The 13,542-nt window shown below is 34.5% G+C and overlaps 1 protein-coding gene across 1 annotated transcript in view; it reads left to right on the top strand.

Moving 5' to 3' along the window:
- The window catches only part of TRAPPC11 (trafficking protein particle complex subunit 11), a 65,405-nt gene that overhangs the window by 22,741 nt on the left and 29,122 nt on the right, over window positions 1-13,542 (top strand). The window contains exons 16-19 of the mRNA XM_074231556.1: window positions 1,322-1,477; window positions 2,749-2,936; window positions 3,049-3,197; window positions 7,162-7,283. Of these exons, the coding sequence (XP_074087657.1) occupies window positions 1,322-1,477; window positions 2,749-2,936; window positions 3,049-3,197; window positions 7,162-7,283 (615 nt within the window). The remainder of the gene's footprint in view (window positions 1-1,321; window positions 1,478-2,748; window positions 2,937-3,048; window positions 3,198-7,161; window positions 7,284-13,542) is intronic.

Here is a 13,542-nt window from a genome sequence, read left to right as displayed (position 1 = left end):
AATTCTTTAGCTTCTTATCTGTGGTGGCAGCTTTATATAAACTTTCAGTTTTTTAAACTACAGGAAATTTGAGAAATATTAGAAGGATGTAATATTAGGAAGAAGGAAGAAGGAAGAAATATTAGGAGATGTAATTCAGGAAGGAGTATATTTCAAAGTGAAATTATTTAATAGCATCAATTTATATAGAGAATTCAAGCAGAATGAATTGCTAATGTCTCAGGGGTATTGGTATTTCTACTCCTTTCTCCTTATTTGCTTCAGTTGGTCCATATTAAAAAGTTCAGAACTTGGACAGTATCCAATAAGGAACCTTCTTAACTTGTCATGTCAGGCTATGAAAAGGAATAGGTTTGCCAATTTCATGAATGGAAGGGACTGAAATGGATTCCTGCTCCCCTCTAGACATTGCTATTATTAAAGTTAAAGGGATTTCATAGAAAGTTCTCATTTTGCAATACCACTACTGGGTCTATACCCTGAAGAGATGATGGAAAAAGGGTAAAAACATCACTTGTACAGAAATATTCATAGCAGCCCTGTTTGTGGTGGCAAAGAATTGGAAATCAAGTAAATGTCCTTCAATTGGGGAATGGCCTAGCAAACTGTGGTATATGTATGTGATGGAACACTATTCTATTAGAAACCAGGAGGGATGGGAATTCAGGGAAGCCTGGAAGGATTTGCATGAACTGATGCTGAGTGAGATGAGAACCAGAAAAACACTGTACAACCTAACAGCAACATGGGGGTGATGATCAACCTTGATGGACTCAACTCATTCCATCAGTGCAACAATCAGGGACAATTTGGAGCTCTCTGCAGTGGAGAATACCATCTGTATCCAGAGAAAGAACTGTGGAATTTTAACAAAGACCAAGGACTATTACCTTTAATTTAGGAAAAGAAAACTGATATCTTATTGTCTGATCTTGCTATCTCTTATGCTTTATGTTTCTTCCTTAAAGATATGATTTCTCTCTCATCACACCCAATTTGGATCAATGCATACTATGGAAAAAATGTAACGACTGACAAATTGCTTTTTGTGGGGGGGTAGGGGGAGGGAAGTAAGATTAGGGGTAAAACTCAAAGTAAATAAAATCTTTAATTTAAAAAAAAGAAAGTTCTCGTTTTGAATAACAGCAACTTAATTGGTCAGAATCTCTTTAATTCCCTCTATTATTTATTATTCTATAAATTTAGTATTTAACATTTTACAGTGTTTACAAGGTACGTTAATATCATTAGATGGAAAAGACATTTTTGTTCTAAATTGAGCTGAGCAATTTGAGATTGAAATTTACAATTCCTTATACAGGAGTATAACCAGTTCTGTGTGATCGAAGATGCACACCAGGCGGGTGATATTTTGGAAAATTCTGTCCAAGGAACCATGTGCCTGGTTCCTGGTAAAACAAAGAAGTTCACCTTTAAATTTGTTGCAAAAACTGAAGATGTGGGAAAGAAGATTGAGGTTAGTTACTGAATTTGAAAATATTTATGTAAGGATTTGTCAGGATTAAATGGAATAATAATTTTGTGTCTTTTATGTGTGGACATTTCTTTGCATATCATAAAAATATAAAGTTAATTTGCATTTGAGTAATTGTAATTTAATCCAGAATAATCAAAATGTCTGTCCTCAGTCATTTGCTTTTTTTTTTTTTTTTTTTTTTTTAGGTTTTTGCTAGGCAATGGGTTTAAGTAGCTTGCCCAAGGCCACACAGCTAGGTAATTATTAAGTATCTGAGGCCGGATTTGAACTCAGGTATTCATGACTCCAGGGCTGGTTCTCTATCTACTGCACCACCTAGCTGCTCCAGTCATTTGCTTCTTAAAGTTATATCTGTCTTGGTTCAGTAGGAATAATCAGATAATCTAGTCTCTGGAGCCATCTGTACTACAGAATCACATTGTGGTTTGACTCATTAGCCTACTTAAATATTTTCACCTATGTTTTCACTGCTTAGGGTACTCCCTCATAGACCTATATCATATTTCATCAGTGCCCTAGTCAAATCTTTAGGGATTTCTTTGGCATATGGATTCATTACTTCACAGCCTGTCTGGTGGTGATTTTTCCCTCACCTAGGCTGCCCTCAGACAAGGGCCATCCAGAATGTTGCTCAAATGTCTGTACAACTTGTGCAGGACCTGACAGAACTTACTGCCATGGCATTGGTCACAAGATCTTAGAGTCCACCTTATGGTAAAGTAGGACTTGTGTGAAAGTGAATATACAAATGAATATATTTATAATAACAGCAAAAATAAGATGGTTTCTTATTTTGAATTTGAAATTTTAAGACTCTTATTTTTAATAGCTTGAATGACTGGAGATATATATATATATACACACACATATCCCAAATGCTTGAAATTTATTACTTTTTAAGTAAACAGTTTCACCATAATTACAGTTTCTACCCTTATTTTTACTTTTATTCTTACTATTTTAATAATAAAACTTCAAACTTTTTAGTTAAAGGTAAGTAGTCTTTGGAATTCAAAATGCTCTTAGTTCTGTGAAATTCTGGGTTTGCTTCCCCCAACACTGTGAATTTGAATCCATTGCTTTTAATTAATAAAAAAAAAGTCATGACATTAATTTTAAATGCTTGAGGTCAAAAATATAAGTCTAGAGATTAAGGGTAATATGACCTTCAAAACAGACCATAAATGTCATTGAGGTTGAAGTTACTGAATGTGTGAAAATGGAGCTTTTCAGAGAATTCTTTGTTTTAGATTTCCTCAGTGGATCTACTTCTGGGCAGTGAAATTGGAAGATGTGTGATTCTAAGTTGGCAAGGAGGAGGAGGAGATGCTGCTTCCTCTCAAGAAGCACTGCAGGCTGCACGTTCTTTCAAAAGACGACCTAAGTTACCAGATAATGAAGTTCATTGGGACAGCATAATAATTCAACCAAACACCATGTAAGTCTACCTTGCAAGTAAGAGTTAAGATATGATGGTTTTGTTTTATTTTAAGAAAACTTTTTAAAAATTCAGTTATCTGTGTTTTGAGTTCAAGATTTTCTTTTCAAAGGATCATTTCCAGAGTTCCAAACATTTCTGTTCATCTCCGACATGAGCCCCCTGCCCTAACAAATGAGATGTATTGTCTGACTGTAACCATTCAATCACAAGAGAAGACCCCAATCAGAGATGTGAAGCTTACTGCTGGTTTGAAACCAGGTACACTTTGCCTCTTTTTTTTTTTCCTCTTAGAGGGACATGGTGGAAACAGAATTAAAGTATTCAGTGATTGAAGAATTATTAGATCAAAATCCAAAGGCTGAAAAATTGGAAGAATAGACAAGGTCTTCAGTTTTAAAAAATGAATCTGGAGAATAGAGCCTAACGAGATAGTTTAATGGTCATTGATCTTTTCCTTGATCCTACCCATATCCCCAGTCCCAAAGAAACGAAAAGCCTAAATACTGCATTATAGGATTTCATAAAAGAAAATTCTCCTGAAGTATTAGAACTCAAGAGGTAAGTGTAAATTAATAGATTCCATAGCATGCCAGCAGAGAAGAACTCCTGATTTATTTTAGCAAAAAATGTAGTGTTGTTAGGTCATAAAAGGATTATGCAACCATTAAGAAACTGATTAAGAACTAAAGAACTTGTCATAGTCATTGAGAACTATTTAGCACTGTAAGAAAGGAAAAGAAAAATTGGAATGTGATTTATTGAAAAGCAAAGGAAAGCCATTTCCCTCAGAGCTTTCCTTAATGCTGCAAAGTTGAATATGATCATCCAAGAAGTAGAAAATGAGCTTTTAAAATAATTTCTAATTTGTTTTTACATTTTATAAATTTATATCCATTCATTTTTTAGGTCTGACAATAAAAATCACTACTACTTTTTTTAGATTTAGACATGTGTATTTTTGATTTAGAATGTCTATTATCTCCACTATTTGACTGATATAACAAAAAAAGAAAATAAGAGAATAATCATTGCCATATTAGGAAGCAAAATAATTTCTTTTTATGGGTGATGTGATATTAACTATACAACCCTAGAAAACATCAAAAATTAATACAACAGGGGCAGCTAGGTGACGCAGTGGATAGAGCACCGGCCCTGGAGTCAGGAGTACTTGAGTTCAAATCCAGCCTCAGATCTGACACTTAATAATTACCTAGCTGTGTAGCCTTGGGCAAACCACTTAACCCCATTACCCTGCAAAAAACTAAAAAAAAAAAAAATGAATACAACAGCTTTAGTAAAAAAGCAGGATTGACATAAATCATAAACTTTTCTGCATATTACTAATAGTACCTACCAGGAAGAGAAAATAAGAAAATGCTTTAAATATGTGTGAATTATCCTATGAAGAAATACATAGTACTACTACAAAACAATTTTTACAGAAATATAAGAACAGCCACTTAGAATCAGTAATTCAGTCTTCATAGCTGGATCATACTAATTACATATGATAAAACTGACAATACCTTTCAAGTTTATACCAAGATTTAATGCTATCTTAATCATATTAATTAAGAGATACTGTATAGAATTGGAAAATCATGAAATTCTTTTGGAAGAATGAAAAGACCAACAAGATAAGATATAAAAGAGGATATAAAAGAAAAAAGGAAGAAGAGAGACTTGGAAGTTTTATATCTTAAGTTCTGATAAAAAAAAATTTGGAAACTTACCTAATACTAGATTTTTTAAAAATGGTAGGTAGAGGGGCGGCTAGGTGGTGCAGTGGATAGAGCACCAGACCTGGAGTCAGGAGTACCTGAGTTCAAATCCGGCCTCAGACACTTAATAATTACCTATCTGTGTAGCCTTGGGCAAGCCACTTAACCCCATTGCCTTGCAAAAATACTAAAAAAAAAATGGTAGATAGACCAGTTGATGAATAAGACCTAGAAACAAATGTTCAGAACAATCTAATGTCCCATATACTCAGGAACACAAACTGCAGAGGTGGAACTCTTTATTCACTAAGACTTGTGATAAAAACTGAAAAAAGTCTAATGAAAATTAGATTTAGTTTTTTTTAATGTTACTTATTTTTATTTTTGTCTCAATTACATGTGAACAAAAATTTTTTAGCGTTTATTTTTTAAATTTTTGAGTTCTAAGTTTTACCTCTCCTCCCTGTCATTGAGAAGGCAAGCAATTTGATATAGATTATGCATGTGCTATCATGGAGAACAGACCTGGCCCCTCCCAAATAAAGAATTATAAAGTTAAAAAAAAAAGTATGCTTCAGACTCCATTAGTTCTTTTTTGGAGATGGATAGTCGTTTCCATTTTAAGTACTTTGGAATTCTCTTTGATCATTATCTTGATGAAAATAGCTAAATCATTCAGTTGATCCTCACACAGTATTACTGTTATTGTGTACAATGTTCTAGTTCTGCTCATTTCACTTTATATCAGTTCATGTAAATTTTCCCAGTTTTTTCTGAGAACATTTTTTTTTAAGAATACAGTAGTATTCCATCATAATCATATACCATGGGGGCAGCTAGGTGGCACAGTGAATAGAGCACCAGGCCTGGAGTCAGGAGTACCTGAGTTCAAATCCGGCCTCAAACACTTAATAATTACCTAGCTGTGTGGCCTTGAAAAAGCCACTTGACCCCATTGCCTTTCAAAAAAAAAGAATAATCATATACCACAATTTGCTCAGTCATTCCCCAATCGATGGGCATCCCCTCAATTTCCAATTCTTTTCCATCAACAAAAAGTGCTGCTTTGGGTTCAGAAATAGGTTAGGTTTGGTTCTGCATCTTATGTACAACAATACTCTGCAAATAGAAAGAAAATATAATTATTAAAACACATACCATAAAAAATCTGAGTCTAGGAAGTTATATCTGTAGTCATGGGAAGAATTCATAAGATACAGAATAGATAATATAATCAAACACAAAATAAGCTTGTTTATACAAATTAAACTTCTGCAACAATGTCATCAGTGTAATAGAATTAAAAGAGAATACATGTTGAAAAAAATGTATTCGATATTTTTTTTTTAGTATTCAATATTTGATAAGTTTTGTATTCAAAATTTCCAGGTACTTGCAGAATACTGTAAGATTGAATCATTTGTCACTAGATGGGTAGTCAATGGATACACGCAATTTATTAAAGAAGTATAAAATGATAATAAATATCAAGTGAAAAATTATTTCAAAATTGCTAATAATGAGTGACAGTTAAAACCTAAGTATCACTTCGTGTTCATCGGGCTTGCAAAGATACTGTTAAAGACTCTGGAAAGACTTGCAAGCTAATTCACTGCTGGTAGGGCTAATACTTGGTTCATTTATCCTGGAAAGTACTTTAAAATTATGTAAGGAAACCTAGCTGTGTGGCCTTGGGCAAGCCACTTAACCCCGTTTGCCTTACAAAAAAACCTAAAAAAAAAATTATGTAAGGAAAGCCAAATAATTGTTCATGTTTTTTAACGCAAGAAGATAACCTCCATGTATAAGATGTGATTGTGCTAACAAAATATTGGGAAGAAAGCATGCTACCTATGGTTGAGAAAAATGATGACTATGAAAAGGTTAGTGAAACATAAACAAACTTGTATGAAGCAATGTAGAATGAAGAAAGCAGGGCCAAAAGAATATGCACAATGACAGTTATTTAAATAAAATTAGCATGAAGAAGTAACAGAATCATCACTGTTAGTAGCTTACTCTCAGTTTTATTATTTTTTTTTAGTTTTTTTTTTTTTTGCAAGGCAATGGGGTCAAGTGGCTTACCCAAGGCCACACAGCTAGGTAATTATTAAGTGTTTGAGGCCAGATTTGAACTCAAGTACTCCTCACTCCAGGGCCAGCGCCCTATCCACTGTGCCACCCAACCTTCCCCTACTATTAGTTTGAAAGGGCTGACTCTCTTTTTTAACAATTGATAAACTGACCTTTCTATGAGAATGTACTTTATTAGCAAAGTTTTGCATCTGTTTGTTGGGAAACAATTAGATATGGCAAAACAATGCATTTTTTATAAATAAAAAATTGAATGGAAGTGTCATGATTTTAAAAAGTCCCTGATTAACAATTAATGGGATTTAGTACTCTTTACAAAGTAAACTTGATTTATTATCTTTACATTATTATGACAAAAATGAACAATTCATTTTATTTTTGCACCATTACTTAAATGCTTTTAGGACAGGATGCCAATCTTACTCAGAAAACTCATGTGACTCTTCATGGAACAGAAATATGTGATGATTCCTACCCTGCTTTACTTCCTGATATTCCCATTGGAGATTTGCAACCAGGGGAACAGGTATATTTCTTTATCATGTAAGGTTAGAAAAAAAATTGCATCTAACTTAAGAGTTAGTATGTTACAGTGGAAGCAATGCCTTTGGAGTTAGGCGATACCAAGTTACAATTCTGCTTCAGGCTTATGCTAGAAATATGATTCTTATCAAGCCTCTCAGTTGTCTCTATACCTTTTTTGTCTTATCAAATAAAATGGTATTCATATTGTCTGTAAAACCTATTTTACGGTTGTTATGAAGATCAAGTGAAAATATGCATGTATTTGAGAAAGCATAGTGCTATATAAATGTTATCTATCATTGTTACTATCTTAGATCAATAGTGACTACTTAAATGATAACAGAATTCCCTGATACCTACAAATGACTTCTTATACATTTTTTTCTCTAATGTACTCTTGTTAGAGTATTCTTTGTTAGAATCCTGAAGCTCTCATCTATTTAGAACAGATGTTGGAATTTGCAAGGCACACTAATAAACTGGAGCAAGGCTGTCCAAAATGTAGCCTGCAGCTCGCAGTGTGATTTTTTTATGTGGCCCCCTGTGAGTTCTCTAAATACTTTAGTAAGCAAAATTGGGCTACCACAGAACTCTCAATAAAATGGCAAACTTTCAAAAGTAAGGTAGGATAGCCCTGAGCTAGAGGACTAAACATTTTCTTCATTCTCCACTAACTAAAAACCAAACAAAAACCCAGTAGCATAGCAATTACAGTTGAATACACAAGACGAGAAATTCAACAAAGTAACAACAACCTTATGAGTTAGGACTGAAGAATACTATTCCTTAGCATGTTCATTCTGTATCTTTTCCCAGAGAAGCATCCATATTTTATAGGAATGCACAAACTAACACATTGACTTGTGCTTTGGAATTCATACATAATATTCCCCCTCCTAGTCAGAGGTTCTCACTTCACCTCATCCCCCATCCTATTGTAGCAAGTAGCAGACATTAACTCTGCAGCCCTTGAGAAGAATAAGATTTTATTCTGCCTCAGGGAGCTCCAAACAACAAAGACTCTGCTCAAAATAATCTACTTCTCCTTCCCCAAAACTGCAAACAGTGGCAAATACTTATTCAGCTCAATCAGTGAAAAAAAGTGCAGGTAGAACTGGGACAGGGGCCAGCATGCCATGCACCAAGCCTGAAGAAAAGGGAGTCAAAATTCACTTGGTGCCATTCCCATCCCCCCAGTGACTTGCTTAGGACGGGGACCAGGCTGGAGAAAAGTAAAATCTCCAATGTATAAAGAGACTAAGGCAACTTTACAGTTCAGCACAGAGGGGATAAACATCATCAAAAAGGTCAAGAAACAAAGAATGTCTATTTTTTTTTAAAAAAGACTAAAACCAAAGATTTCACAAGGAAGAAAGTTAAAAACCTAGTGCACAGGTAGATAAATCAGCATTGTACTAAAATTAGGAAGGATGGTTATTAAAATATAAAAAGAATTACAAACTTGGGGCAGCTAGGTGGCACAGTGGATAGAGCACCAACCCTGTAGTCAGGAGGACCTGCATTCAAATCTGGCCTCAGACACTTAATTACCTAGCTGTGTGACCTCGGGCAAGTCACTTGACCCCACTGCCTTGCAAAAACAAAAACAATTTTCAAGCTTCTCTAAATACTCCAAAATAAAAGAAATCGAACTAATGCCTACTGGTACTGATACATATCTGTAGAACCATAGGTGAATATGAAAACAAGAAAATTTCCATACTATGTCAAAAGAAAGATGGAAAAATATAAGATAACATGTTAGAAGAGAAAAAATGGTAGATCTTAGGGACTATACAAGATAAATAATTAGCAGAGTAGAAACCTGGAATGCCCAGTAGTTACTAATTTCTCTTTAGTCGTGAAAGAGAACAACAAATTATATTGCAGAAAGGGACAATCTGAGAGAATAGAAGAAAAAGACAATAATACTAAAAGAACACATGATCAGTATATATAGGGAAAAAGCATCTCTCTCAAGAGTAGGATATATATGAGCAATTTAAGGATCATAAATTTTTCATAAGAATATGACAGATTTTTTTTAAAAAACTGCTCAGAACTTGTGAATATAGAAATCAAAGCACCACTTGATAGACTCAACCTTTTGCTTCAAACCACATAGTGTCCTATTTAAATATAGCAAAATTCTGCAGGTGATCAAGAAAACAGATATTGGAATAAATATATGTATTTTAGGGAATTAGAGCTGATGAAATCTTGATCCTCTAATTTAAAAGCTTTTCCGAAGCAGTTTATGACTAAGGAAGAGTTGGAGAACATCACCAAAAACCAATTAGATGATTTTGATTGCATTAAATTAAAAAGCTTTTGCACAGATAAAAGCACTGTAACCAAGATCAAAAGAAATATAGTAAATCGGGAAACAATCTTTACAACTAATGATTCTGACAAAGCACTCATTTCTAAAATATACAGAGAACTGAGTCATATTTTTAAAACAAAAAGCCATTCCCCAATTGACAAATGGTCAAAGGATATGCAAAGGCAATTACAGATGAGATCAAAGCCATTCATAGCCATATGAAAAATTGCTCTAAATCATTAATTATTAGAGAAACGCAAATTAAAGCTTCTCTGAGGTACCACCTTACACCTCTCAGATTGGCCAATATGACGAGAAAGGATAATGATCATTGTTGGAAGGGTTGTGGGAAATCTGGGACACTATTACACTGTTGGTGGAGCTGTGAACTCATCCAACCTTTCTGGAGAGAAATTTGGAACTATGCCCAAAGGGCAACAAAGATGTGCATACCCTTTGACCCAGCAATGCCACTACTGGGTCTATACCCTGAAGAGATGATGAAAAAGGGTAAAAACATCACTTGTACAAAAATATTTATAGGCAGCCTTGTTTGTGGTGGCAAAGAATTGGAAATCAAGTAAATGTCCTTCATTTGGGGAATGGCTTAGCAAACTGTGGTCTATATATGTCATGGAACACTATTGTTCTATTAGAAACCAGGAGGGATGGGAATTCAAGGAAGCTTGGAGGGATTTGCATGAACTGATGCTGAATGAGATGAGCAGAACCAGAAGAACACTGTATACCCTAACAGCAACATGGGAGTGATGATCAACCTTGAGGGACTTGCTCATTCCATCAGTGTAACAATCGGGAACAATTTTAGACTGTCTGCAAAGGAAGAATGCCATCTGTATCCAGATAAGGAGCTGTGGAGTTTGAACAAAGTTCAAGGACTATTCCCTTTAATTTGGGAAAAAAAACCCAGATATTTTATTGTCTGATCTTCTTGTCTCTTCTTTGGGGATGTGATTTCTCTCTCATCACACTCAATTTGGATCAATGTACAACATGGAAACAAAGTAAAGACTGACAGATTGCTTTCCGTGGGGGTTGTGAGGGGAGGGAAGTAAGATTGGGGGGAAAATTGTAAAACTCAAATAATATCTTTAATAAAAATGAATTTAAAAAATGTAAAAGCTTTTCTTCCAGGAAAATTTAATATTATGTAGAGTTCCAAAATATAATCCAAAGCAAAGCAAGAAAAATTTGCATTTATGATAGAACTGTATTAGGAGTATTTGTTAATAATATGTATTTTTTCTTACACTCTTAGATCATGGTATATATTTAATCCAGAAAACTTGGTGTTACTGGCATTGTTCAGTTGTTGTTCATTCGTATCTGACTCTTCATGACCCCATTTGGGGTTTTCTTGGCAAAGATACTGTAAAGGTTGACCATTCCTTCTCTAGTTCATTTGACAGATGAGGAAACAGGCAAATGGGTCACACAACTAGTAAATGTCTGAGGTCAGATTTGAACTCAGTAACAAGTCTTCCTTATTCCAGGCCTGGTATTCAATGCACTGTGCCACTTAGAAGTTTTGAAAAAACATTTTTTGCAGTATTATTGGGCAAAAGTAATGGATTAGCAGAGTAGAAACCTGAAATGCGCAGTAGTTTATTTCTCTTAAGATGTGAAAGAGAACAACAAATTATATTGCAGAGGAACAATCTGGAAGTATAGAAGAAAAAGATATAATACTAAAAGAACACATGGGCAAAAGCAATGTTTTTTTTAATTAAAGATTTTTTTATTTTGAGTTTTAAAATTTTTCCACCAATCTTACCCCCCCCCACAGAAAGCAATCTGTCAGTCTTTACATTGTTTCCATGTTGTACATTGATCCAAATTGAGTGTGATGAGAGATAAATAATATCCTTAAAGAAGAAACATAAAATATAAGAGATAACAAGATCAGACAATAAGATAGCAGGGTTTTTTTTTTCTAAATTAAAGGGAATAGTCCTTGAACTTAGTTCAAACTCCATGGTTCTTTATCTAGATATAGATGGTACTCTCCATTGCAGACAGCCCCAAATTGTCCCTGATTGTTGCACTGATGGAATGACCAAGTCCATCAAGGTTGAACATCACCCCCATGTTGCTGTTGGGTTGTACAGTGTTTTTTTGGTTCTGCTCATCTCATTCAGCATGAGTTCATGCAAATCCCTTCAGGCTTCCCTGAATTCCCATCCCTCCTGGTTTCTAATAGAACAATAGTGTTCCATGACATACATATACCACAGTTTGCTAAGCCATTCCCCAATTGAAGGGTATTTACTTGATTTCCAATTCTTTGCCACCACAAACAGGGCTGCTATGAATATTTTTGTACAAATAATGTTTTTACCCTTTTTCCTTATCTCTTCAGGGTATAGACCCAGTAGTGGTATTGCTGGGTCAAAGGGTATGCACATTTTTGTTGCCCTTTGGGCATAGTTCCCAGACTGTTCTCCAGGAAGGTTGGATGAGTTCACAGCTCCACCAACAATGTAATAGTGTCCCAGATTTCCCACAACCCTTCCAACAATGATCGTTATCCTTTCTGGTCATACTGGCCAGTCTGAGAGGTGTGAGGTGTTACCTCAGAGAAGCTTTAATTTGCATTTCTCTAATAATTATTTAGAGCAATTTTTCATATGGCTATGGATTGCTTTGATCTCCTCATCTGTAAATTGCCTTAGCATATCCTTTTACCATTTGTCAACTTGGGAATGGCTTTTTTCTTTTTAAATATGACTCAGTTCTCTGTATATTTTAGAAATGAATCCTTTGTCAGAAACATTAGTTGTAAAGATTGTTTCCCAGTTTACTACATTTCTTTTGATCTTGGTTAAATCGGTTTTATCTGTCCAAAAGCCTTTTAATTTAATGTAATCGAAATCAACTAGTTTGTTTTTAGTGATGTTCTCCATCTCTTCCTTAGTCATAAACTACTCCCCTTTCCATATATCTGACAGGTAAACTAGTCCTTGATCTTCTAGTTTGATTGTAGTATTGTTTTTTATGTCTAAATCCCTGTATCCATTTGGATCTTATCTTAGGGTGTGAGGTGTTGGTGTAATCTAAGTTTCTTCCATACTAACTTCCAATTTTCCCAGCAGTTTTTAATCCCAATAGTTGGACTCTTTGGGTTTATCAAACAGCAGATTACTATAATGATTTCCTGCTATTGCACCTAGTCTATTCCACTGGTCCACCACTCTATTTCTTAGTCAATACCAGTTTTGATGATTGATGCTTTATAATATAATTTTAGATCAGGTGGGGCTAAGCCCCCTTTTGCACTTTTTTTCATTAAATTCCTGGAAATTCTTGACTTTTTATCTCTCCTTATGAATTTACTTGCAACTTTTTTTCTAACTCATTAAAGTAATTTTTTGGACTTTTGATTGGTAGGGCACTAAACAAGTAGTTTAGTTTTGGTAGAGTTGTCATTTTTATTATATTAGCTGGACCTATCTATGAGCAGTTGATGTTTGCCCAATTATTTAAATCTGATTTGATTTGTGTGAGAAGTGTTTTATAATTGTTTTCAAAAGGTTTCTGAGTCTGTCTTGGCAAATAGACTCCCAGGTATTTTATATTGTCTGAGGTTACTTTGAATGGGATTTCTCTTTCTAGCTCTTCCTGCTGTATCTTGCTAGTCATATATAGAAAAGTTGAGGATTTATGGGGGTTTATTTTATATCCTGCAACTTTGCTATAATTGCTAATTGTTTCCAGTAGTTTTTTTGGATGATTTCTTGCGATTCTCTAGGTATAACATCATGTCATCTGCAAAGAGTGAGAGTTTTGTTTCTTCCTTCCCAATTCTAATTCCTTCAATTTCTTTTTCATCTCTAATTGCTGAAGCTAACATTACTAATGTGATAATGAATAGTAGTGGTTATAATGCACATCCTTGTTTCACCCCTGATCTTAT

Source organism: Macrotis lagotis, chromosome 3, assembly GCF_037893015.1.
Source record: "Macrotis lagotis isolate mMagLag1 chromosome 3, bilby.v1.9.chrom.fasta, whole genome shotgun sequence".
In the NCBI taxonomy this organism is placed as follows: domain Eukaryota; kingdom Metazoa; phylum Chordata; class Mammalia; order Peramelemorphia; family Peramelidae; genus Macrotis; species Macrotis lagotis.
This window is presented reverse-complemented; position numbering and strand designations above follow the sequence as displayed.